Raw genomic sequence first — 26,750 nt, 5'->3', positions numbered from 1 at the left:
CGTGGTATTCTACCAACTCGACGTATCAATAACCATGTTAATCCGGTCATCAAATGCTGGATATCCAGTTACTTGTAAGTTTTTGTTATAAACAACTTTAAACATCCTCATATGTACGGCTTTTCCCATATTTTGGATTATTTCCTAAGCATACATTCCAAGAAATGGGATTACTGAGTCAAAGGGTACAAATATTTTACTGGCTCGTGATACATATTGCCAAATTGCTTCCCAAACGGGAATAATCCACATACAACGCCATTAGCAACGTAAGAATGTGCCTGATACAGTATACCCTTGGCACTGGGCATTGGGATTAAAATGTTTCATTTTGTTATTCTAGGAAGGTAAAGCATTATATGTTATTTAAATTTAAATTATGCACGAAGCTAAATATTTTCCCAGATATCTGCTTGCTAGACGAGTCTCCTCCTTTAGAGAATTCGTTTCTGTTCTTGGCGCGCCTGCTCTTGGAGACTTGTGTTTCTCTTTGCTGTCTGTGGACACTCTGTAATGAAGCCATCAACCCTGATGGCTGCAGAACTAGTCACATACTTTCCACCCTCCCCACCCCCAGACCCGTCCCCCCAGCCTGGTGGTCTCAGTGGCATACCAAGAGCTGGATGGGGGAGCCTCTGCCTGGGTATCAAAAATAAGGGGGTGCAGTGTCTGTGGTGAATTTAAAAACAAAAATAAACCCAACTAAAAGTTGGTCTGCTTTTTATTATCACCACATGCAAGCAATTCTAAACAATGTCAGTAGTAAAGTACTCCTCCCTGCCGTACCCCACCCTCTTGGTACGGCACTGACTGGCCTTTTAAAAAACTAATTTTCAATAGTGCAAGCTGCTCAAGCAGTAAGGGCTCCTCCCAAGGCAGAAGGGGCAGTCTCACCACTGTGGTTCTGAAGAGCATCTTTTGAACAAAGGAACGTTGTTAAGATTCTGGTTTCTCTCCTACAAGCTCAACTAGAACACAGACTTGTCTGGTGTGCTTACAATGAAGTCGCCCACAGCAGAGCTTTCCAACGTGCCTGTGTGTGTGTGTGTGTGTGTGTGTGTGTGTGTGTGTGTGTGTGTGTGTGTGTGTGTGTGTGTGTGTGTGTGTGTGTGTGTGTGTGTGTGTGCGCGCGCGCGTGTGTGTGCGTGTGCGCGCACATATCTCCTGGGCATCTTGCTGAAATGCAGATTCTGACTCAGCGGGTCTGGAGTGGGGGGCCCAGATTCTGCGTAAGTTCCTATGTGATGGTGCTGGTCTGGGACCGCACTTGGAGCAGGGCCCAAAAGACGCTGAAAATAGGCTATTTGCCCCGTCCTCCAAAGCCCCCCTTCACCTGCTCTCTCCTTACACTGACCTGAGGCTGCACAGGCACACGGCACTCGCTGTGATGAGACAACACCCCTGACCTCCCTCCTCTTCCTTTCTGTTTATTCCCAGGGCTTCCCCCTTCTTGTGAGGCGATTTTTACGGCTCACGTTCAACTGACAGTTAAGTCACGCTGAGGAGCTGCCACAGAGCCTCAGAGACCCTTGTCTCCACGCCCTGGACTCTGTCAACTCTGGGCCTGCCCCTCGGTGGCGGCTCCCAGCCTGGCTGCGCTGAGCGGGAGCTCCAGGGCCCTGTCCTTGGGGACTCTCCCCACCCTGGATGCAGACTGTGTCCCAGCAGCTCGAGCTGAGGCTTCCACGGAGACGGTATTTAATGAAATGGAGCCTGGCTATCACAGAGATCCAGCCCAGCTCCATCCTTCCACACACAGGACAGCAGCACGCAAAGAACGCAATGTCACTTCCACCCTGTGGGCTCTCCAAGGCTGCAGAGAAATCACGCTGCCCCTCAGGCCTCCCTGCTCTGAGTAGAACTTGAGACTAGAGCACCCTCTGCAGGGAGGGGATGAGAGGGGGCAGCGAGCAGGCAGAAAGCTTGACAGCCTGCAGAGGTCAAGTTCCAGATGGAACACGTTGGAGGGAAGGAGGGCGGAGAGCTGCCTGGCATTGAGTCTTGTTTCCCAGTGAGACCTGTGGCGGCAGGCTGAAAAACTGGACCTCAGATTCAGATGCTGTGTCCCTACTTCCAATCCCCGCACCTCCCGCCCCCCCACCCCGGGGAAAGCTGAACCGGCACCTAGAACTTCTCTCTTGCTCCCGTGCCTTTGCATGTACTATAATGGGGGGTTAGCTGACTACAGCCCGTGGACCAAGGCTGTCCCGCCACATGCTTTGCAAATAAAGCTTTACTGCAACACAGCCGCTTCATTCCGACAAATACTGGCTCTGGTGGCCTTCATGCTGCAGAGGCTGAGCTGACCTCACGTGACTTTACGGTCCACAAAGCCTGAAACACTTCCTCCCTGGCCCTCTGCAGAAAAGGCCCAGCTGAACTCAACTCCCTCAGCTCCCCGGTCCCCAATCCCCACTCACTGCTCACTCCCTGCACAGCCCGCTCCTGCAGCCCCTGCACAGCACCACTGGAGCTCCCACCACTCTTGCAGTTACTGGTTACACGCTCCTTTTCTACACAGGATGGGCTCTGGTGCCCCAGAGCACGTTACACTCTGGGCTCTGCCACCTCGTACAGGGTGCTGGGCGTTTACTCCCTCCGGGCCCCAGAGTTGTTAAGGAGCCAATGGAATAAAGCATGCCAAGTTCAAAACGGATGCCTCAAACAACTGAGGCACACACACAACTGTCCTCTCTCCACACTGTGTCCATTTCTATCCTCCCAACATTAAAGAGCACCTTCACACCCTCAGTAGGTATCCTTCACAGACGAGGGGAGGAAAAGGGGTCTTTTTTTTTCTGGGGCTCCATACCCAGAGGGTAACCACATGGGTGAGGCTGCCTGCCTTCTAGCCAGGCCCCAGGCGGCAGGTCAGGGCGCTCACGGGCACAGACTTGGCTTTAGGGAACCAAGGCTCTTGCATTCTCCCCTGCAGCCAGAAAACATAGGTATGTGCAATGAAAGCTCTAAAAGGGAGGAAATGCGTGGAAATGTCAGAAAGTAAAGAATCAAAGGGTGGAGAATTCAGTCTTAATACACAGGTACAGTACAGAAAACCTCTGATTAAATGACACCCGCAGGCACTTGGTGGAGCTGAGTAGCTGCGAAAGCGTTTGAAGCGAGAGGGCCTGAGTCTGAAACCCTACTTTCCCACTTCTCGGTAGCATGACTGTGGGCCAGCTAATCAACCACTTTGAACCCTAGGTTGCTCGTGGGTTAAAACCACTTGTCCTCTCAGGAATTCAGTCATGACTGAATGAAACCATGTGTGCATATGCAGAGTCACAAAGAACCTGGCAAAAAGCAGGGCGTCAACAAGCCAGAGCTGTTCACACTGAGAGGAAGGCGCCAGGGAAGTAAAAGCCTCTCAATTAACTGAAGAAGAAAGTGCAGAGACGAAAAGAGCTGCTCCTTCACGTAGGCAAATGAAATGTGCAGAGACCCAAAGCGGCACCCAGGCGAAACCGTCTCCCTCTTCCAGCCCAGACTTGCCTCCTTTCCTGGGCTCAGCACCTAAGGAGGGGCAGCAAATGAACCACAAACTGCTGCAACTGGGTGCAACCCACCACTCTCAGACTACCAGAAACCCTCAGAAGAAGGATTTTTTAAAACACAGCTTTGGGCTTCCCTGGTGGCGCAGTGGTTGAGAGTCCGCCTGCCAAGGCAGGGGACACGGGTTCGTGCCCCGGTCTGGGAAGATCCCACATGCCGCGGAGCGGCTGGGCCCGTGAGCCATGGCCGCTGAGCCTGCGCGTCCGGAGCTTGTGCTCCGCAACGGGAGAGGCCACAACAGTGAGAGGCCCGCGGACCGCAAAAAAAAAAAAAAAGCTTTATTTCACTATTTGCTTTTACCCAATTGCTCTATGTTTTCATTACATTTGCAGGTGAGGTAAGTTCTAGGCTAATGAGAGGCCCCGACTGCTGAGTCTGTGGGATCTCTGCATTGGGCACCTTCTGGAGCACTCGCCATCCAGCCTCCGGACACTTCCAAGGGTGACCTCACCCCCCGCCAGGCAGCTGAGTCCTGCATGGCCAGCAATCATTACTGGAAAATTCTTCCTGATACAGAGTCAAAATCTGCTCCCACTCCTAAGCCAGGCCACTAACAACTGGTCGAGCTGCAAGTCCAGGATCACCTCACCCTCAACCCCTAACATGTGAGAGAGTGATACATGCAGTGCAGTTCTACTGCATACAGAAATCAGAGGACTAGAACCACAGATGAATGCGGGACTGAACTCTATAAAACACACACACACGCTCTCCAGAACAAAGTTACAGAATATACACTCTTTATCACAACTTCATAGCAACAAGTTAAATTTTTAGAAAATTCCAGTTAATGCCATTTCAGCACAAAAATCAAAGCACTCATTTTACAAAAGCCTACGTTGAATAAAAATGTATGTTATTTCAGAAGAACAAACGCCGAGGGGTGACAAACGCCTTTTAATTGTAAGAAACTACCGATAGTTTGTGCTGGTTATCACACCTACACACTCTCAGCACACGCAGACACACGTCTGATCACGGAACAGGCATTCGAGATGTGCCTCCCACGAGCTGAGCATTGCTGCTCAGGACACAAAGTGGTAGGAAACAGCTCCTTCTCAAAAAAAAAAAAAAAGGAAATTCAGCTTCTGCATATCCAGAATCGCTGGCACATTTGGAAGGTCCGGACTGAACCATACCTGACTGATGGTCTTTTCCATCTGCACCAAGCCCAGGTTGGGTAGCGTGCTTTTTATAAAGTCAACTATAGTTTCTAGGTTTTCATGTTGCAGAATCAAGGGCTTATGGCTTCCCAACAGACTTAAAGCCACTTTAAATATGACCTCTGATCCCTGAAGAAAGATCATATCTGGGAAAACACAGAAAAGCAGAAAGTTAAGCCGGACCAGATTCTGATGAAATGGCACTCCATTCCCCTTCACACACATTGAAGAGCAGGACTGTGGGAAATGCAACCCCAAATTATAAGATCCTGGTATTTCACACAGGGCTGTCAAGACAATATAGCAAATAATAAGTAAATATGTAAATATACATATATTATATATACTAAACTACTGCTAAAATTTTGTCACAGGTTCAGATAAATCTGTTTTTCACTCCAAAAATATATTAAATTCAAACATACCTCAAAAGTTGAAACTGTGAAAAAGAAAACTTTTCATTAGTCTATTTTTTCAGGAATTCTCTGGATTTCAAAGGAGTTATTACTAAAACATATATTTTTATACACAAAGATGTGTATAAATACTCTATCCCAATTTCTGCTGCTGTAAGTGAAGAAAATGCCTCTGTTTCCTCTGCTTTGAAATAAGGGGTTGAATTAAAAGATCTCTAAAAACTGTAAAAAGCCTGCACCATTGCAAAAGTACATTATTAAACACTTAACAAGTATACTGAATTTTAGCATAATAACGGAATAAAAAATTTTTTCCCTCTGAAGAATTCAAAGAACTCTATCAGGGTTATTTTCTAGTTCTTGCCATTTTTTCCCTTAGAATGGTTGGTGAATGTTAACAATCCCCACACCTGCGGTGCACAGGGAGAGGGAGGGCAAGTGGGCCCCCAGCCCAGCCCAGCCCAGCCCAGCCCTGGCTCCACCTTCCCCAGAGTTGAAGCCATTCAGAAAGAGACTCCAATGTCCTGGGGCTCAAGCACAGCCCTAATAACTAAATGTTGGGTGACTAAATTTGGGAAAGTTACCTAACAACTGGAATAATAATGTAAGAAGAAATGTAATTTTAAAAGATGGGAGCATTAATCTAATTAGAGGCAACTGTCAATATTCTCTTTTTTTTTTCTGGGGGTGCTGCAGGAGAATGGAAGGGACAAAGAAGCTGTACTTTCCATCAAGTCAAGGAGGACAGAAGCAGGTGAGAGGGAGAATTCCCAGCCTGTGCCTCTCTGGGTGGTTTAGGGGGATGAGAAGTGAAAGCCATTAAGAAACAAGCCACTGAGCTCAGGCTGGACGTGTCCCAGGGTGGTTTGTGGATGGCATAAGGGAGACAGCCAAGCACCGGCTGGCTGGGTCAGCCCCGGAGATGCTGCGAGACCATCACGTGAGCAGACCTGGCGCCCAGCTGGGTGCAGCCCTGCAGGCAGCTGCTCCCAGAGAGCCCAGGGCCACACTGCTCCCTCAACTTCACACTGCTCCTGGTTCAGGGCAGCTCCACGCAACTGAAAAGGACAGATGCTGCCTCCTCAAGTCTGGCTGTAGGGGCTGGTAAGATAAACTGGAGAACAGATCACATCTTCGAAATCTGAACTTCTTAGGGGGAGGAGTACATGTATCGAGGCAGTGCTATGGAAGAATAGTCCTGTGAAATGTCTGATTTAAAAAATATGCAGTCTACCCATGCAATTCACCACTACAGAAAACATAAAGATCTAAAATTGCGCTACAGGGGCTTCCCTGGTAGCGCAGTGGTTAAGAATCCGCCTGCCAATGCAGGCGACACGGGTTCGAGCCCTGGTCCGGGAAGATCCCACATGCCACAGAGCAACTAAGCCCGTGTGCCACAGCTACTGAGCCTGCGCTCTAGAGCCCACGAGCCACAACTACTGAAGCCCGCGCGCCTAGAGCCCGTGCTCCACAACAAGAGAAGGCACCGCAGTGAGAAGCCCGTGCACCGCAACGAAGAGTAGCCCCCACTCTCCGCAACTAGAGAAAAGCCCTTGCGCAGCAATGAAGACCCAACGCAGGCAAAAAAAAAATATTTTCAAATAAAATAAGATTGCGCTATAACTAAGACATATTTTTAAACAGAAATGACATTTCCAAAAACAAAGTAAATTTGAAGTTTCTTTGGTTTAGACAGTTAAGACTTCCTTTCAATATATGAACATTTATAGCTGAATAAAAACTGATGGCATCTATCAGAATCAATGTCAAGGCACTCTTTGCAGGGATCCTGGGGAGTGGACTGCACTACCAGACCCATGACGTGCTATATAGCTCAGAATCTTCAGTCTCTGGGGCAAGTACCTTAAATTTAGATATAGTCCCACAGCTAAGCCAGCTAAAATAAATAACAACTGGGGAACTTTTATGAGCACAATCAAATACACAATCCACATCAGCAGTCTTAAGATTAACAACGGTCTTCCAAGTTTTCTTCCTTTAGGATCTTGGTTTTTATAACAAATCCACTGACTAGTAGAGTGCTTCCTATGATTCTGAACTTTTCCAAACTGTAGGAAGAAAACAAAGGGAAACCTGGAGAGGTGGTTTTTTTCTTTAACTCCTTTTTGGTTATCTTAAAACCAAAACAAAACAGAATACAAAAGGGAAGAAAATGCCCCAAGGAAAGGTGGCTGCCGAACCCAGCCTTAAAGAACCAACAGAAACTCCCCAGTCAAGAAGTCAGGGAGTAATACTCTGCGCAGAAGGAAAAAGAAGGTGGAAGTGCGGAGGTGTGAAAGCACACAGCGTGTGCAGGAGCCCGCAAGAGTAGGTAAGGCAGGAGCCCTGGTCATGGGGCCAGGCCATTCTACCTTTACCAGCGAGCACACACCAGGGGCACAGAAGGCCTTCTCTTCCTCGTTCCTGAGTAGGTCAGCGTATTCCTTGGTTGGGAGATGATGCCAGTGAGACCCCGGTTATGGATCTGAGCCTTGCAAGGAAGGGCTAGTTAACTTTAGATGGAGAAAAGCCACCTTTTAAGAGCCACTGACAAGACCATGCTGATTCCCAGCAGCAGACGCCCCTGTGCATGCTGCCAGCGGCAAGATGCCTGACTCACCAGCACTCCTGGAGGCCCGCCCCAGGTGCCCATCCTTCTGACGACAAGCCGGCCAGTGGTCTGCACGAGTGAGGCTGGGAGAGCTCAGCCCCAGAAGCTTCTGTTAGACTAAGGAGGCTTCAAATAAGGACTGCCTTTCGGGACATGACTGAGGAATGTGTCTGAAGGATTGAAGGAAGGACCCCTCAAAGCTTTGCTGAGAAGAAGGGGCTCCTACATTTATCTGACTACTACTATTTATCTACTACTATTTATCTGCCCTAAGGGGCAGCATCTGTATCCCTCAGAGACAATTAGCACACCTTTTTCTCCCTCTGCAAGTTTTAAAAATTAAGTAATTTTTAAATAATAGTAAAGAAAAAGGTTACCTATAAACCCACTGCCCCAACCCAATTACTGTCATTTTTGCCCATTTCCCAATCCCTATACATTTACATACTAGAATTAAAAAAATTTATTTTAAACAATAGTCTCCTTGGAAAAGTGAGTTGACTTCCCTCATTTGAAAATCACTGCACAAGGAAGTGAGCTGCTAAGTCTTTCAGCAGCGCGGCAGGAGCCCAGCTCACAACGCTGTGGCCGACTTTCCTTCTCTCCTTTTTTAAGCCCACCTAGAAACAGGCAAAGGGGTTCATCAGGCAGGCAGTAGAGGGAACCTTAAATTCAGCTGACTCCACCACTTTGCAAATTGTTTGCTGGGAACGCCACAAATAACTGCTTTGAAGACACTTCGGCAAGCCTGCTATCATGGTAACATGTATGGGAACTCTACCTGAAACTCCCCACGACATTAGAAGTGCCCCATTTTCCTATGGGGGGAAATGACCAAGGCAAAGCACACGGCCAGGAGGTGAACTTATCCTACATCCCTTTTCCAGCTACATTTGTCTCTGTCGCGGGCCAGCCCTCTCCTGAACTTTCTCTGGGAGGCTGCGGTCCTCCAGCTGTGATATCCCCACATTTCACCAGAACAGGCAGGAGAGAGATGAAGGATGCTGACAGCCTTGCGGTAAGATGACAGCGCAGACTGGGCAAAGACTCACTTCATTACCGCTGTATCGCGTTACCCGGAACAGCCCTTTTCCCTGGCCACCCAAACAGTCTTGTTTCCCCAGGCTAGTTTAGTCCTGAAGCCTCTCGGAACCCCTCCCCACATTACAGGTGGCTTCTGTGTTTGGCCAAACCCTGATCTTTAGATTCTACCTCCTCTCTCAGCTACTTGGCAGCCCCTCCTATAGAAAACGTCAGGAGCCTAATAACAGCACAGCCACCACCTCCACCAGGAGCAAGGCAGGTCCTATTTTCCAGAGTTTCTTCCCCCAAAGGCAGACATCAGGAGGTGAACAGAACAAGCATCTCTCCCAGGACCCCTCTACACCCAGACCGGAAAAATACAGGAGGCGGCGATTTTACACTATGTGACACCTGACATCCAGAAGAGGTGGTTAATTACCATGTAAAGGTCGAGGCACGGGCATCACTGGCAGCTGTCCCTCCAAGTAGCGTATACTTAGTTCGAGGTAAGCTATTAATCTATATATGAGCTATGCTGACTGCGTTACTTACATATAAAATAGTGAATAGTTAACAGAAGTCCACCTGTTTTTAGGTTTGATCCAGGCCTAAGGGCCTATAATGAAATGGACCCCAGGCCAAAAAAGCCTACAGTATATGTATGAACGGCAGGCTTTGGGATTTAAAACGAAGCTACCCACCAATGCGGAGCTAAGTCACCGATGCTAAATACAGAAATGGTTTTTAAAAAAACCTATCTTTTCTATGGACCTTACCAATAAAATGGTTCACTTTTAACTACTGATAGATGGAATGACCTCACAACACAGCGCTGTCTTGAGTCCCCACTTCCTCCCTATAATCTCAGGAGCCCTGAGCCCTTAGCCAGCTAGACACGAACCCACCCAGTGCAGCGGGGGTCTGTGGGCTCCAGGACTCACAGAGACTGGCATCGTTATGCATAATGTACAAGAAACTCCAAGACCACCTCTGACTACATAATATCGAGAAGAAGACCCTGCTTTCACTGGCTTCAGCTTTACTTACGACGTCATGAGGATGAGCTTCAGAGAGTTCTGAATATTCTGCAACACAAGCGCTGTCATTTCCAAAGCAGATTTTGTCTGTCTGATTGCTGTTAATGCCTCTTACCCACTTCTGCAGTGAGGAAAGAGCTCTTCCCCCAGAGCTTTACGGCCCTAGAGCCCAGAACTCTGGGCAGCAGCAGCTTCCGTGCCTGCAGCCGGGGCAGTGACACTCGGCGCTGACCCTTCGGCCCTTCCTGCTCAGCCCCCTCTGTAGAGTTTTCTTCACAAACAGTGTAATTCAATGCTTGAGCTGTTTTCAAACCATCTAATAACACTCCCTCCTCCCCCTTTCAATCTTCACTGCTCTCCATTACCCTTTCGAAAAAAACACAGTAAAGAATCAGGAGAAAAAGTGAAGCAAACTAATGATTTTCTTTTCATTTCCAGAGTAAGAAAAGTAAGAAACACAGAAATGTTTGGCAAGAAAGACTGAAGCCTACAGCTAAACGTCTTGTAGTTTCTGTGACTCTTTTTTGGTAAACTAAGCAGGTAATTTTGAGGACTTTTTTAAAAAACTATGGTATAAAACCTTCATGAATCTCACTAATGATTTGTTTAACCAGGGAAAGAGTGTTTAGTATCAATTATTTTCAGTGCTTATTTTCTTTTTTTTAGGGACGGAAAATAAAAATCAATTTGGGGGGCTTCCCTGGTGGCGCAGTGGTTGAGAGCCCGCCTGCCGATGCAGGGGACGCGGGTTCGTGCCCCGGTCCGGCAGGATCCCACACGCCGCGGAGCGGCTGGACCCATGAGCCATGGCCGCTGAGCCTGCGCGTCTGGAGCCTGTGCTCCGCAACAGGAGAGGCCACAACAGTGAGAGGCCCGCGTATCGCAAAAAAAAAAAAAAAAAAAATCAATTTGGGGAGGTAGCTATGCAAAAATGGGGAGAGTAGTAAATATTTTAAGAACCTAGATTCTCCTAGTAAAGCCAAATGGTAAATTCCTTAAAAGTTCTTGTGGACAGAAGTAAATGATAATAAAAATCTAGTACTTTGGTGTGGGGGGAAGAGGAGGAGAGAAGACGACTCACTGCCCACTTAAAAAGCAAATTTTAGGCGGGCTTCCTAGGTGGCGTAGTGGTTGAGAATCCACCTGCTGATGCAGGGGACATGGGTTCGGGCCCTGGTCCGGGAAGATCCCACATGCCACGGAGCAACTAAGCCCGTGCACCACAACTGCTGAGCCTGCGCTCTAGAGCCTGCACGCCACAACTACTGAAGCCCACGCGCCTAGACCCTGTGCTCCGCAACAAGAGAAGCCACCGCAGTGAGAAGCCCGCGCACCACAACAGAGAGTAACCCCCGCTCACCACAACTAGAGAAAGCCCGCGCACAGCAGCAAAGACCCAATGCAGCCTAGAATAAATTTATTTTTTTAAAAAAAGCAAATTTTAGGATTTCTAGAATCTAGATATACAAGTGGTCTGCCCAAAGCTGCCTAAAGTGACTCTCTCTTTTGTGAACAATCCTTTTAAGATGGTCTCTAATTCTAAAAACGAATCTAAAGAAGTATAAGAATACAGGTTTTTAAGCTATCAAGTGACTCAACATAAATGGTACTTTAAAACCACTTGGTATGTGATGACCATCAATTTTTTAATAACCTCTTCCTCCACAGTAAAAAGATAAAAAGAACCTGAATTGTCAGAATTATTAGTTCATCCCGAAGCAGGGGAAGCACACTGTACAAGAGCTGACTGCTCACAGCATGTCACTCGGCTCCTATCCCTGCCAGGTCAAGGCAGCCTTTTACACTTTTTTAATTTTTAGTTTTTTAAATTGAAGTCTAATTGACAAGGCAGTTTTGAGACTTTGCACGTGAACATTCATTTAAAACTCTGACAGAGACAATCTTCTCGAAAAGTAAATCAAGTAAACGGGAGATGGTTTGAAATGTGACCCACCCTCAGTTACGGGGGCACAGCAGTGGGACGATGACGCGGGGGGCTCGTGAGGACGGACCGTGGGTCGGCGACACAGAGGTGCCTTCGAGAGCACGCCGGCAGAGGAAGCGAAGAGCCACAGGTAGGGGAAGCAGGGCGAGAGGAGAACATGCAGGCGAGACCCAGAAAGAGCAGTGGCCCGGGACTCCCGGGGGAGAAGTCTTAGGGAGCTCAGCGAGCAAGGCCCGGGCCACGGAGGTCGAGGGAGACGGCTCGGGAGAAACATCTCTGGGCCCCGCGCCAGGCTCCTCGGCCCAGCCGGCAGCAAGTCTGCTCCAGGGGGAGCCTGGGGGGAGGGAAGCGGATCTAAGCCCACAAGAAGGCATCGAGGGGAGGCCCTGACCATCAGAAGTTAAGCAGGTCCTGAAACTCCCGAAGCCTGATCCTCACTCACTAAACTGAGAATGACAAATACCACCCTGTTTTCTGCAGAAGACCCAGGTATAAAAATGAGAAGAGTCACCACGGAGCGACGACACACGGTTCCCCTCTAACTCGAGGACGCGGGTCCTGGCGAACAGACTCACACACACTCACCAAAGACTCTGGCTACGAACCCCAGGGGGAACTGCGAGGCGAACACTGTGAGGAACCAGGGCGCGGCGTAGAGGCTGGGGCCGATCTCGTGCTCCTCCAGGTGATTGTACAGGTCTCGGTGGTAGTCGTGGAGCAGCCTCGAGAGCTGGTACATCTGGATCTGCAGGGACACGCACACAGAGTCACCGTGGGAGATCAGCATCCACCCCACTCGGAGGCGGAAGGACCACGGAACTCTCTTCGTGGCTCCTGAGACGCCCCTGCTCTCGCCCTCCGTCATCCAGCGAGTGCTCGCTCGGGCTGCTGTGGCCAGGCAGGGGCTGGGCTGGGCCCGGGGCGCTCACGGCGGGGCTCCTCCGGCCACGGCCTTTCTTCTTACTGTTCCCTCGCGCTCCTTGGCTGGGAGAAGCTACGCATCTATCCTGAGGCAGCATTTCGTAAACGCACATTCTTAGCAAAACCCAAAGCCAGGGGAATCTGAAGTAAAAAGGCAGCCTCTCGCCAACAGCGAAGTGAGAGCACAGATTCTGCAGAAGGATGCTACTGTATCTGTTCCTTAAGTTCCCGGTGAACGCCCCCCAAACCACTCAAGAGGCAGGACAAGTGTGACTTCTTCAGGTTTACAACACAGGAAAGTTAAAATAAGCTGACAAGCGTTTATCTCGAGATGGAGAAACCTTTTCCAACTGGGCTGGACGTGAGCTCAGGGGGCTCCCTCAGAGTGATGCGGCCCTGGCAGGAAGCCCATGAGGGTCCCGGGGCTCACAGCTGGCCTAGAGCCAGCGCCGACTGAGCAGTCCCTGGCCTGACCCCAGAGGAACAGTGACCTGGAGAGGGCGCTACAGCCGGATATGTACTGCCCATAACGGAAAAACTGTTTCCGGGAGGCCAGACAACATAGTTCTCTCAGGTACCAGCTGTGGCTCTTTCGTATCAAAAAGAAATCTAATCTCTAGGCCACCAGCCCAAACACAGCCGTGTGTATACTATACTACACACGACTTGTGTAATATACTGTATCAGTATATACTGCTGTATACTATACTATACAAATCTGAAAAATTCCACTCTCTTCGATGGCAGGCGCACCTACATTAAATACGCTAACGGGGTTATGTAGGAAGAACCTGACAGCATGTGTGGCACGTGTTATGTAGGCCCAAATCTCCTAGTGAACGGGATGGCTTCCTTCTATGGGATTTATGTTCACGCGGTCCACACACACAGGTGGAGGTGAAAGGATTTCTAGCCATGTTGTTCAATGCTCTGGAAGAGTCCTTGGCTCTAACGTACACTTTCTAAGGCTCTGAAATCAGAGTATCTTGCTGGTAAACAAACACGTAAACACATATTCCAACATTTAGGAATATCCTCAAAGCAGGATCCAGAGTTCTCCCCACCTCTGAAAGGCAGTGGTAGCAGCAGTGGAACACACTGTTGTATGGGGTTTTCTTCTGACATGACCTGCCACCTGTCACTCATTCATTCAACAAATACGGACGAGGTACCCACTTCATCCCAGGCACTAGCCTAGGAACTAGGGACTCAGCCCCAAGACAGGTAAGACCCCTGCCCTCTCATGATATACGCTAAGGAGAGCCAGAAAATAAACAAGTAAATAAATAAGGAAACAAGATAATTTCAGGCAGTAAGTGTGTTATGCAAAAGGAATGAGACAGGATCATGTGACACAGCGAGCCAGGGTGGGTGGAAGAGGGGGGGACACGGCGCCTGCGTGAACAGGTGATATCTGAGCTGGACATGGGATGGCAGGGGTTGAGGGGTAGGGATGGGATCCCCGGCAGAGGAAGGAGCAAATACACTGGGAGGTAGGAATCAGACCACCTGAAGGTGGTTTGACAAAGGGTAAAAGGGAGGGCGCTCCGGAGTCAGACAGGCCTAGGTTTAAATCCCAGCTCTGCCACCTGCTAGCTGTGTGACCTGCTCAAATTACATAACCTCTCTGAGCCTTAGCTTTCCCATCTCTAAATTGAGCTGATCAACAATGTCTTCCTGAAGTTTGAGGAGGTAAGTGCACATGCAACATTTGGTGTAAGGCCTAGCACAGAGTAAGTTCTCAGCAGTGACAGATGTTACAGTGTTAACTGATGGTGGGACAGTTCCTGAGATATACCTGGAAAGGGATCATAAACATTTTAGAGTTCATCTTTATCAAAGACTTAAGGAACGCCCTCTACCTGTAAAATAATCATGTCTGGCCGATACTGTTTCCGCAGACCCATGTCAAACATCAGGAACTTGAGCATGTTGAATGCCTCTTCTTCGCCCATATGAAGCAGCAGAATGCCTGCTACAAAGCTGAGACCTTGGCAATAGCCTACTTCCTGGTCTAGAAGCGAGTAGGCCTTCAAAATGTTGTAAAGTGACAGCTGCCCCGCTCCTAGCTGAGCAGAGAAGTATGGATGTGTTGGAAAGGTTCGCCCTGTGAAAACAAAACACATTTGTTGTATTTTGAAAAAAAGAAAGCCTACTGAACCAGAAATCTGATGTGCTTTAGGTTAAAGCGACAGATCTTTCCAAGTGGGATCACATCATCAATCAGCTCTATAAACAAGGTCAGCTGGTTGTTCTTGGGATAATGCTTGCAATTAAAAACTCAGCAGTTAATCATGCTTTCAGGTGAAAGAAATGAGAACCGCCTTCGGGCCTGCAGATACCTGGACTTCCATCTAAAACAGGAAGAAGAGTGTCTATCCTCTAAACAGGAGTCTAGTGTCCAGAGGAGCGGTCAGCTATGGTTCTCTACCCAACCCCACTCCAGCACACGCCCCGATCAACTCTGCCCAGACTGCTCGTTTCCCTGCAGGTGTTTCACACCACACGCACATTTCTCCTCTTTTAAACCATAGGCAGTGCTTTGAAACACAGTGGGGAGCAGTAGGTGTTTTCTTTTATACAAAACAATGACCTCTCAGCAAGAGGTTAAAATAAAACGCTCTCGACATCCCGATTTTCACAAAAAGCTGGTACTCAGACAAAGTTTAAAAAGACTTCTTCTGTCCAGGAGGCATGTGTGGTTGATACCTGTCAAATCCCACCTCCCCCTCTCCTTTTGGAATGTGACTGATGGGGAAGTGTGTTTCTAGGGAGCAGAAAAATGCCTGATTAAAGAGGCGCTCAGCCGGGGCCACGACTGGACCCAGGTGAGAATTACGGCCTTGTCTGGATCAGCAGAGGCAGAAGTGCGCGGAGGCCACGAGGGGAACATTCACCTTAATTATGTGCTCTCAGCAAAGGGAGGAGGATACATTCGTGTGTTCTTCCTCAGCCCCGTGAGAAAGCACTGGATCAATCCAGATCAGTTTATCTGAACTTGACTTAGGAGGGCAGCAATAGTCTTTGCCTGATTTCTTGTCCTGGGTTCATTTCTCTCTCGCTACTCTACCTCTCCCCGCAACAAACCTTCCTAAACGCCCCCTGCACAAGTCACCCCACTGCTGGAAAGCCATAGGGAGCAGTTTCTAAGTCTGCTCTCTGATTCAATGGTGTCCCTCCATTTCTGGACCTGTTCCAGTGTCCCGGCCAACCTGCCTATCGTGGGAGAGGCCGGACAGCGTCCCAGGGGAGGCACTGACAACGGGATACCCAGGAGAGCAGCAGCTGACAGGGTGGAGGGTGACCTGGAGCCCAAAGGGGGTCTCTAGGTCGCTGTTCAGTGTCCCCTCCCCCATGGCCTTTCATGCGGCCACGACCAGATGGGAGGCACAGCCAGAAGGCAGGATACTGGGCAATACAGATTGTCCACCCAGGATGGAGAGCCGGAGAAGAGAAGAGTTACAATTACCTGAGGGCAGCACAAATGGATGTGCTGGAACCACACCTAGAGGGTGGGGCAGGTTCCGGAACTAAGGCCCCAGCATGACTTGCTAAGTGTCATCAGGTACACTGTCTCCTCCTGCCTCAATGGGGCCAGCTCTGACAGCGTTTCTCCACCTAACCAGAGGAGGAGAAGGCTGTGTTGGTCTGCAGTGGACAAAGCCAAGACACAGAAAAGCCATACAGTGTGTCCTAGAGGGAACATGATATTCAGAGACTGAGAAGAGCAAGGTTCTAGAACTTTCTGCCACTGAGTAGTGGCCTGTAACTTGGGCAAACCACATCGCCTCTGAAGTGGAAGTAATGTGTCCAAGTTCATACAGGACCGTGTAAAGCTGAAATCCAGCAAAGCTAGAGAATATGGTTCACAAACTGTAAAACACTGCCCAACTACAAAGTCTATTATTCTCACTCCTTGGAGGAAAACATATTGCAAACCTGATTAGATTAACAGCTAATTTCAGAAAAGTAAAGGAAAAGCCAGGAAAACAAAAATCCTTGCAAACCCCAAATACCTCCAACCAATAAGCACTCTGTTCTTCTGGCCAGGATACGGATGTCACTTTCTTAAGAAAAACTGAAACATGATTTGTTTTTGCTCTGCCCTACACACCTCTGCTGGGCCTTGAGTGAGTCACACTGTAGACTAAATTAAAAAGTGCAGACAAAACAACTGACTTGGCAAATACCACCTTGGTGAGAGGTGAGGGGGAAGCAACGGGCAAAGTTTGGAGGAACTTCTAGGCGAGGCCTCCGTGAACCCAGCAGAGCCAGAGCCTGGCAGGCAGGGCACCTGGTCCACCGCTGGACCTGGGCCAATATTCGGCTCTCCCAGTTCAAGGGAGGAGGGAAGGCTGGCCCTGGAGGAAGCCTGGAGAGACGCACCGATGTCACCTGGGAAACGCACTGCTGGAAACAGCTTCTCTGGGACCTTGGGAGGGCACTGAGAAGGCATCCGAACTGGGGGCCATGACTGGGAAAGAAGTGAGGTGCAGAGACAAGGCTGGCGCAGTCGGGGTGTGGCGTGGGGCTGCAGCTGGCCTTCGGGGTTGCAGAGGGTGAGGGTGGGAGACGGCAGGGACAGAGAGGACGTGAGTGCAGCCTGGCCCCGCCTGGGAAGGAGGAAAGGCCGAATCTCGCCTCTTGCAGACTCCAGGCCAACTAGAGGAGTGGCAGCCGCTGGCCCCTGGGCAGGGCGGTGCCTGAAGGTGGCTGCGCAAACACAGGTCCCCGGGGGACAGCCCCACCCCGAGCCCGTTGTGCTGCTGACATGGCCTTTTCCTCCCTCTGCGGAAGAGTAACTGCATCTGAGCTACGGGAGGCAGAGGCCCAGTCCTGCACGTGGAACAATGAGGAATATTTACTGAAAGAAAACTGAGAGAAGAGAGGAGTTAGGAGGAAACTTCGTCCCCACCTCCTCCTCCCATCCCGGGTGGGGGCAGAGACCACGTGTGCTCCTTCCTCCCTTTCAACCTCCTACCCGAAATTTATTTTTTTCTTCATTTCACATGATAGGAACATGTCACTTTTTCTGTTACTCACCACATGAGCAAACACTGCTACTGCCAATTCACAAAACTGCTTCCGTAGGGTCAGCGGGCCAAATGGGCTCCAGCCCCAGGCCTCACATTTTCACTGTCCCCAAGGCGCAATCACGGCCTGTCAGCATCACCCTGCACCCAGCCAGCCATCTCCTAGGAACGCATGGGGCTCCTGGGCAGAGGGCCTCAGGGATGGAGGGGCCTACTGCAGCACAGAGCCGGAGGGGGTTTAGGTCCTGGCACTCAGCTGGGTGACCACGGTCAACACCTGACCTCGCTGCGCTTCAGAGACTTTTCTCATTTCTTAAAGAGGACACAGGGCCAGTTTTCCAAGGCTGCCGTGAGGGTCACGTGAGACTGGGATGCCAGTGCGGGGCCTCACGGTCAACATCAAGAGATTTAGTAAGCATCTACTATGTGACAGGTTCTGTCCTAGGAGCTAGGGTACAATGGCAAATGGCCCCAGTCCAGCCCACAGAGGGAGGGCTGCATCCTACTGGGGAGAAAGGCAATAAAAAGGCACTGCCACATAACTAAGGGACAGTGGAGGGGGGGGTTACAAGCACAGGCCTAGAGTCACACTGTTCAGTGGCACACCAGCCGTGTTACTTTGGACAAGTGACTTAACCTCTCTGCATTTCAATATTCTCAGCTCCAAACAAGGATAGAACAACACCTCCCTGATTGTGTTGTGAGGATTAAAGAAAAGATTTTAAGTAACTCCACCCAACATTTGGTCCAAGGTAAAGTTAAGTACTAGCTTTAAACATTAATGATAATTGTCATAATGGTAAATGTGATAAGTACGCTGAGGGGAGTGTAGAGGGTGGGACAAGGCTTAGCAGAGGCACCTAACCCAACCTGAAGGTGGGAGAAGAGGCTATATCAGGGACAGCTTCCCAGAGATGACATTTCAACTCAGACCTGAAGAGGGACATTTACGAAATCTACCCTGACGAAGTGCTGTGTGGCTGGACAGAAAAGCCTCGGTACTGCCTGATCCGGCTCGCACCTCACACGGCTGGGAGGAACCCGGTGGGCCCAGAACACGGACTGGGGAGCCCCGGGGTGGCGGCAGCCAGGGTGGATGTTCTGGAAGCAGGACCATGTGCCCTAGAAGCGGCAGGGCCGGGAGCCCACGGGGTTGCCCAGGAGCCCTGCTGTCAGCAGAGCCAGAGACGGAGGCCGCTGGGGGCGGAGCAGGCAGGAAAGGATGTCCCCACCTGGGGCTGCTGACAAGAGAGAAGGCCTTCTGTCACCATGGCTACAGCCTGCCTCCACAAGTTCTTCACTGGTGGCAACTGCAAAGGTACCCAAGACACCGTTTCCACCTTAGCGTTTTTAAAACTGCTCGAGAGACGAGGCGCCTCCCCGTTCCCAGAATAAAATCACCCAGGGTGCACTCACAAGCTCCTTTCTCCAATTTTTCTAATAAATCCTGTTTGTAAACCGTAAAGACTAGGGAGTGGCTCCTGTAATTAAACGCAGCCTCAGCTCTGACACCTGTGTTTCCAGGATGTTCCTTGGGTTGACTGCAAAACCTCCTATCAATACCTGAGTCACTGAACTGAACCGTGGTCAGAACTGGCGCCTCCACGCCAGCCACCCTCCATGCTGAGCAGAGGTAATAAGCCACCCGGCGCAGACGGAGGTTTCTTTATAGACCTGAGAAGACATTTGTGATGACTCCAGGGCTTTGTTAATCGAAAGTCTCAGCAGTGAATTCTGGTTGCTAAACCTCAAGGCCGAGCACTAAATAACTCGGACAGTGTCTTCAGACTTTTCAAGTGAGTGAAACTTCCATTTTCATGTCAAATCGACTGCAGGCTTACCGAGGTCGATGAGAATGGCGTGCTGGTGGGAGGTGAGCTGCTTTAAGAGCTCTTTGTATGGCGTGTCCTTTGGCTGCTGTTTACTGGGAAACGGGTGTTTTAGGTGGTATTGCTCTGCTAGGAATTTCCAGATTTCGCCCCGGTGATGTCGCGGCACACCTTCAAAAGCGGGGGTGGAAAAGAGAGAGAGGGGCTTCATGTACAGAATTCAACTTAACAATAAAAACGAGTTGTGCTTCAGTCCACTGATCCAGCTTCTAGTTCCACTGTGAATTAACTGCATAGGAATGGAAATAAAGCAACCAGAATTCTCTCGTATTTGCTCCCTTCCTTCCTTCCTCCACACTCCCCGCCATTCTTCCCTCACCCCCCTGACCCCCCCCCACCTTTCGTAGCACATATCTAGGTACTATGTGCAGACTGTGCTAGACTCTGCGATAAACTGATGAATGACATGAACCCCTATGACTGGCACCAATTACTAACGTCCTTGGGAAATAACTGCAAGCATGTAAAATGACACTGCAAAATGGGATCTCAGGGACTTCCCTGGTGGCCCAGTGGTTAAGAATCCACCTTCCAATGCAGGGGACGTGGGTTCGATTCCTGGTCGGGGAACTAAGACCCCACATGCCGCGGGGCAACTAGGCCCACGTGCCGCAACTACAGAGCCTGTACGCTGCAGCGGAGGATCCCACATGCCGCAACGAAGATCCCAACGAAGATCCCGCGTGCCACAACTAAGACCTGACACAGCCCCAAATAAAAAATAAATAAGTAAAAGAATTTTTTTTAAGTTTAAAAAAACAAAAGTGAACTCAGAGAAGGGATAGATCCAAAGAGGTGAGTGTGGACGAAGGAGATCTAGGTTTCCTGGACTCCTTCACTTGTGCCAAGACTCAAGAGTGGGAGAAAGAAGAGAGAAGCCAATTCAGAGGAAGGGAACCAAGAGCGTTTCCACAGGCCTCCCTGGGCACACGGAACATGCAGGAGGGAGCAGGTGGCAGTCAGGCTGGAAGGGCTTTACTAGAGGCAAAACTGAGGGCAAGAAACCTGCACTTTATTTGGTGGCCGAAGGGAGCCACTGAATGTGTTTGAGCTGGGGAAGGAGTAGCCAAATCAAAGCTGAGATTCTGGAATACTGATTGGACGTCTTTCTGCAAGCGTGGGCTGGAGGAAGGGGCCAGTGGCTGCACAGGGGACAGTCTGCATGAACATGCCCTGGTGGGCATTCAACATGGACCTACAAACAAGAAAAACGATCTAAGAGCCTCTACCTAATGTTTTAGACGTGATTAACTTAAATACTCAAAGTAATTTTAAAATGTTGTCTAAAACTAAGAAACGTCCTCTTAAAGTCAATGATGTTACTCAGGTCAAACCCCATTAGAAAAAGTGACTGTTTTGGATCAAAATTCTTGGGTTCGTGATTCCGTTGTTACAAGGCCCGAACGTGGAAATGGGGAGACAAAGAAAACGGCAGGATAAGACATCAAACCCTCCTCATCTCTGAGGAGTGCTCTTCAGAGAAAAGGAGCCTCGTAATCAGGGATTAATCTCCCTTTCCATCCAGAAAAAAACCGTGAGCCCTTTGTACCCTTCCCTGCCACTCGGAGAGCCTACCCAGGAAGGTCGTTTGCTAGTTTCCCCAGCCGTCTCTGACAGCAGATCCTACTCCGGGAAAGAGCAGCAGCTGACACTCCCTGTGAGGTGACCAGGCGCCGTCACCATCCTGAACACGTTACATCATCCCCACAACCCGCTGAGGGAAATACGATGATGCTGCACATGGTGCAGATGGGGAAACAGAGGCCCCTTGCTGAGAAGAGGTGCCCCAGCTCGTTGCTGGCAACCCAGGGAAACTGACTGCCGTTTTCTCTCAAAGTTCTCACTGTCACACAAGCTGCTACTCAGATGGGTACTGAGGAAAATATCTTACGTTCCTACCTGGCAATTAATAATAAAATCATCATTTGTGAATCTGAACCAGAAAGCCAATTTCATTTAGTACAGATTCACAGGAGCTGTTTAGAAAGCATCACTCAGCCATCTCTTGGAAATACTTACGGGCTAGTCAGTAATTTGGTTTTACACTGTGGGAGAAACACAGGGACACACTTAACTGTGACCACATCCTACACGTTCTCTGAATGTTTAACTCGGAGCCAACTGGATGACCCTGTGTAGTGGGCTGAGTGGTGGCCTCCAAAAAGGTATGCCCACGTCCTGATCACCTGAGACTGTGAATGTTGCCTTATTTGGGAAAACGGTCTTTGCAGAGATAATTAAGTTAGGTAAAGACCTTGAAATGAGGCCACAACCCAGAATGACAATGTCTTTAGAAAAGAGTCACACAGAGGAGAAGACAAGAAGAGGAGGCGATATGCCCACAGAGGCAGAGACGGAAGTGACGCAGCCACGGTCAAGGAGTGCCGACAGCCACCAGAAGCTGGGAGAGGCCGAGGGCGACCCTGTCCACGCGGCCTGACTTCAGACTCTGGCTTCCAGAACTAAGAGAGAAAACTTTCTGTTGTTTTAGCCACCAATTTTGTTATCATTTGTTATGGCAGCAACAGGAAACTGATCCACCCTGATATCTGCTTTTTTATACTGTTCTGTTTCTTTTCTCCCTACTATTCCTGCTCAGAGATGTATCTGGAGGGGTGGGGAGATGTGCAGACACATACACACCTCATACTTCACACTGTATTAGAAACAAATGTGGGCTGAAAAACAGTCAGCATGTTACGTGATTAATAGTGGGGCTTTTCACAAAATATTTTTGTCAAACTGGGAAATTTCCCAAGTTATGAGATGAACAATTTCCCCTTATTACTAAATCATTCCCATTATCTTATCAAACCTTTATTTTGGGGAGGAAAAAAATATTGGCCGTCCCTGGACAGTACCACATATTCTGGTGTTTAAGAGAAAGCTTAGATTTTACGATTTAAAAACAAAGGGTCATGCAAATCGGTGCCAATGTGTTTGCTAAGAATGACCTGGAACAGCCTTCCGCACGCTCGGTTTTGCCTCCACTCCTAACCCCAGAAAGAAACCTGGCAGCGGACTGGGCGCGCAGGCAGGAAGCCACCCTCCCCCCAGATGTAAATACTTTTTAATTTTTACTCACTTTAGAAGTAATATATGCTCACTATTTAAACGTGAGAAAAACAAACAAACCTTCTGAAAATACAGAAGGTATAAAGAAGAAAGTGAAAAACCATTCATAACTAGAGGGAACATATAATTCACCACCCAAAGTGGGAAGCTTTTGAAAGCGAAGGGGAGGAAGGCTATTAATTACTGGACAGGTTGTAAAGCAGGGCTATGCCGGGTAACCCGGATGGATGGCCATCCTGTCTACAACTCAGGTTATCTGCAAACACGTCAAGGATGTCTTTCTACATATACACATATGGAGATACACAGCTGTACATGAGGCCACGCTGTCCTTTCTCATTTAACGACTGACCTCAGACACCTTTTACTGCCGTCAATATAAATCTACTGCGTTATTTTCAAGGAATATGACATGCGTGTGGTCACGCAGTTGGGGTTTTTCGGGTTCCGCTTTGTTTTTTGGCCATTAAACACTGCCACGATCTGCACTCTTCCCACTGCAGTACATTTTTGACTGATTCATTTCTAGAACGGGTTTCTATACGTGGCAGTGCTGGGTCAAAGGTGAGCAGAGTTTGCTTCTGGCCCATATTGCCAACTGCTCAGGTAGCCTCTTTGCAATCCCACGCCTAGAAAAGTACGCTCCAGATTACAAACTTCTACACCTTCATACCTTCAGAGAAATCCTTTAAAACCAAAGTAAACTCTGAATTATTTAAAATTCCCTAGAATTATTCCTCCTTCTCCCAAGTTGACACCCTAAAATCCTGCCACCTTGATCGAACGTTAACTTGGGATGTTTATAAACCTCTTTATTTCCGTCACTTAGGGGTCTCATTAAGAGGAGAGGCCTTCTTAGCCACACGGCGTCTTTTATTTCAAGGGCTGCAAAGTAACTGGAGAGCTGGAATCCAAACCCGAGCCTACCTGCCTTTAGTCCGGCCTGGACACTATGTTACCTCCCGAGAGCATCCAGATAGAAGGCACACAGTTCACTGTCAGTTTACTATTTCACTCAGCTTATCATCACATCATTACCCAGTTTGTAGGCAACTAAGCCCTTAGGTATTCTTTTGTCTTCTTCCTGTTTCCTTAATTAACTTAATTAAGAGGAATCATGAAAGGTAATGAAACTCACATCAATTAACTAAGACATCTGGAAACAGATTAGGTAAAGACATGATAAATAGGAGAGAGATGGCCACCGAAAATGGACTTAAAAATTATTTTTTATTCCATACTTCTTCCCCAGTCATCAGTGAGGGGTGAGGCCGGCTGGACTGATTCCCAGTTAAGCTTACCTTGCCCAACAGCCGAGTGCATTTTTTCCATGTCAAACTTAATTTTTGATCTTCCTGGAGTGGTAAGCATCTTTTCCCACACTGTAGTTACTTCTTTAAGACAAGGAGTGATTTCTTCATAATCAAGCTTTAGGCGCTTGTTCAGCAAATCATTCTCAGAGGCTAGCACAGACAATTTAAGAGCACGTTAGTGAATGCTACAGCTCCGTGTCTCCTACTTCACAGCACAGCTGCCTGCTCATCACCACCGCTGAGACGTCAAGCAGCTACAAGCCAGCTTAACAGGTCCAAGGTAAAGACACGGTTCCTGCCCCACCACAGCTTCCTTACCTTGGAAGAAGCTAAACACCTAGGAGGCATCTTTGATTCCTCTTAGTCCTTCACCCCCAATTGATTCTGCTGGCTCTACTGCTAAAATACACCCCACACCTATCCAGTTCTACCCATCTCCACATCTACCCTATTAACCAGAGACATCTCAAGGGCAGGAACTATGTGTTGGAATTCCCAGCGCCTGGCATGACGAGCTCTCAACAAAACTTCATCTAAACTACGATAGGCTCTCCGAGGATAGTTCCTTCTTATTTAGAGCCAAACCTCCTTTAAGTAGCTTCTACCCTTCGTCACATTTCTGCTGCCTGGGGCTGAACAGAATAAATCTACCCTTTTCATGTGGCATCTCCTCAAATATATGAAGATAGCTATTATTTCCTACCAAACTTATTCAGCTTACAGCTGCATTAAGAATTATACCTAAATTACCAAACTTGGGGGGGGGGCGGGGGCAGGGGATCTAAGAAGGATTAAAACTGACAACCTCACTCCCACCTAAAACCACTAAATCCTATTCAGACAAGGTGGTAACGTTGTCAGCCCCCATATCCACTCCACAACCTATCTCCGATCTAGACTGTGAGTTTATTGGGAAAGCAGGTAGGATACATAGCTCAGCATAAGCCAACATACAGGCTTCTGCAGAGCTGTAAACTTGTCTTCTTTATGATAATAATAAACACTATATGTCTTAAGTACGCTATATTTAGTAACATTTAATCTTTTTTTTCTTTTCTTTCTTTTTTTTATTGGGGTACAGTTGCTTTACAACGTTGTGTTAGTTTCTGCCGTACAACGAAGTGAATCAGCTATATGTATACACATATCCCCTCCCTCTTAGACCTCCCTCCCACTCACCCCCCATCCCACCCACCTAGGTCATCACAGAGCACCGAGCTGAGCTCCCTGTGTTACACAGCAGGCTCCTACTAGCTATTTTACGCATGGTAGTGTATATATGTCAATCCTAATCTCCCAATTCATCCCAACTCCCTTCCCCCGCCCCGTGTCCACGCATCTGTTTTCTACGTCTGCGTCTCTAGTCCTGCCCTGCAAATAGGTTCATCTGTAGCATTTTTCTAATCTTCAGGACACTGTGAGGCAGGTATCTTTGGATGAGACGACTGAGCCCCTCCCCCAAGGCCCAAGCAGGAGGCGGAGTGGGCCTGGGCCCCTTGCCTTTCTCCACCACACTGCAGAACTTGCTGTGATTAATTATACACATTTTCTGAGACTAGGCAGGTATCGATTAGGGGCCTTAAATGTTTGATAGAATCCAGTGGAGCTATGTGGACCTAGACTTTTCTTTGTGTGAAAGAGACTCAATACAAATTTTATCTCTTTGACAGATATAGGGCCATTCAGACTTCTTTTCCTTCTTATTTCAGTTGTGATAAATTGCACCTTCCGATAAGTTTGTCCATTTCATCTAAGCTGTTAAGTTTATTGGCGAAGAGTTGTTCTTAGTCCCAGAGACACTAAGTCAGTGCACACCTCGCACAATCTGCTCTCCCCCCATCCCACAAATCCACTCCCCCGCCCCAACTTTTACTCTGGAGGAGACCGAGGCTGAGCAGGTTCATTACTTTGTCCAGGGCCGCAGAATCAGGATGTGCTGGGTGCAGGATTTTTGCACCCTGGATTATTTTTTAAATAGGAATTACAGCTATTTCACTGAGTTGCTCCTGTGAGGATTAAGTGAGATGAAATATACTAACCATCTACAAGATGTCTGCTAATTAGCAAGTGCTCCACAAATTACCAAAAATATAAAAGCAAAAAAAAAATCGAAATAATGCTGCTTTACAAACCAAGTGCTGATAACATGAAATATTTTCTTTTTCCCCATTAGAAATTGAGCAAATGATAATAACTCAAAGAATCTGGCTAATGCTAACCTGACAGTAAGATCTTAGTCATCTTATGCATGTTTTCTGTACTTAACTGACCCAGTTACTGCCTTTAAGAGTACAAACGCATCAAAAGATGGCGCTGAAAAGGGCTGCAGAGATCCCTCGTCCAGCCTCTCACTTCATGGACACAAAAACTGAAGTTCAAAGTGAGCAAGGGACTTGCCCAAGGTGATTTACTAGCTGGTGGGTGGCCAGGAGACTCTAGGCCTACTGCTGCCTCCTTCTCATCTTCTGTGATTTTTCATCTTCTGTCTTCATTCTTTTCCTTCTTACTTTGAAGAACACATTTTCAAGGTCCTGCTAAATAATTCCCTGCATGTATGTGGAGTTCAAATTTTTTAAAAATGTCAACCCTCAATTTCTCTCAGCTTCTCATCTACACATAGTAGATGCCATTAGAGCTGAGCTAACCCTTGTGGCACATAAGGTTCAGGGCCAGCCCTGCCAAACAGTGACTGCAAGCAGTACAAGGCTCTTGGGGCCAAATGTACATTTCTCTGGCAGTGAATTCTGCTGTGAGCACGCCTGGATACTA

At 48.4% G+C, this 26,750-nt stretch overlaps 1 protein-coding gene across 10 annotated transcripts in view; it reads right to left on the bottom strand.

Moving 5' to 3' along the window:
* Positions 1-26,750, bottom strand: part of TBC1D1 (TBC1 domain family member 1) — a 227,292-nt gene that overhangs the window by 6,900 nt on the left and 193,642 nt on the right. For 9 of the 10 annotated variants that reach the window (XR_010942955.1, XM_067735709.1, XM_067735712.1 and 6 more), the window contains 5 exons: positions 23,970-24,131; positions 19,546-19,704; positions 14,534-14,778; positions 12,336-12,495; positions 4,692-4,861 (listed from right to left, as the gene is read on the bottom strand). Coding sequence is in view for 9 of the 10 variants with exons in the window: in XM_067735709.1 (XP_067591810.1) it covers positions 4,692-4,861; positions 12,336-12,495; positions 14,534-14,778; positions 19,546-19,704; positions 23,970-24,131 (896 nt within the window). In the remaining variant the exon portion in view is untranslated. Of the gene's footprint in view, positions 1-4,691; positions 4,862-12,335; positions 12,496-14,533; positions 14,779-16,140; positions 16,288-19,545; positions 19,705-23,969; positions 24,132-26,750 lie in introns of those variants that run through there. The other variant, XM_067735718.1, reaches the window with a different exon arrangement.

This window comes from Pseudorca crassidens, chromosome 4 (genome assembly GCF_039906515.1).
Source record: "Pseudorca crassidens isolate mPseCra1 chromosome 4, mPseCra1.hap1, whole genome shotgun sequence".
NCBI classification, from domain to species: domain Eukaryota; kingdom Metazoa; phylum Chordata; class Mammalia; order Artiodactyla; family Delphinidae; genus Pseudorca; species Pseudorca crassidens.
The sequence above is the reverse complement of the archived record's forward strand: the minus strand, read 5'-3'. Positions and strand labels throughout refer to the sequence as shown.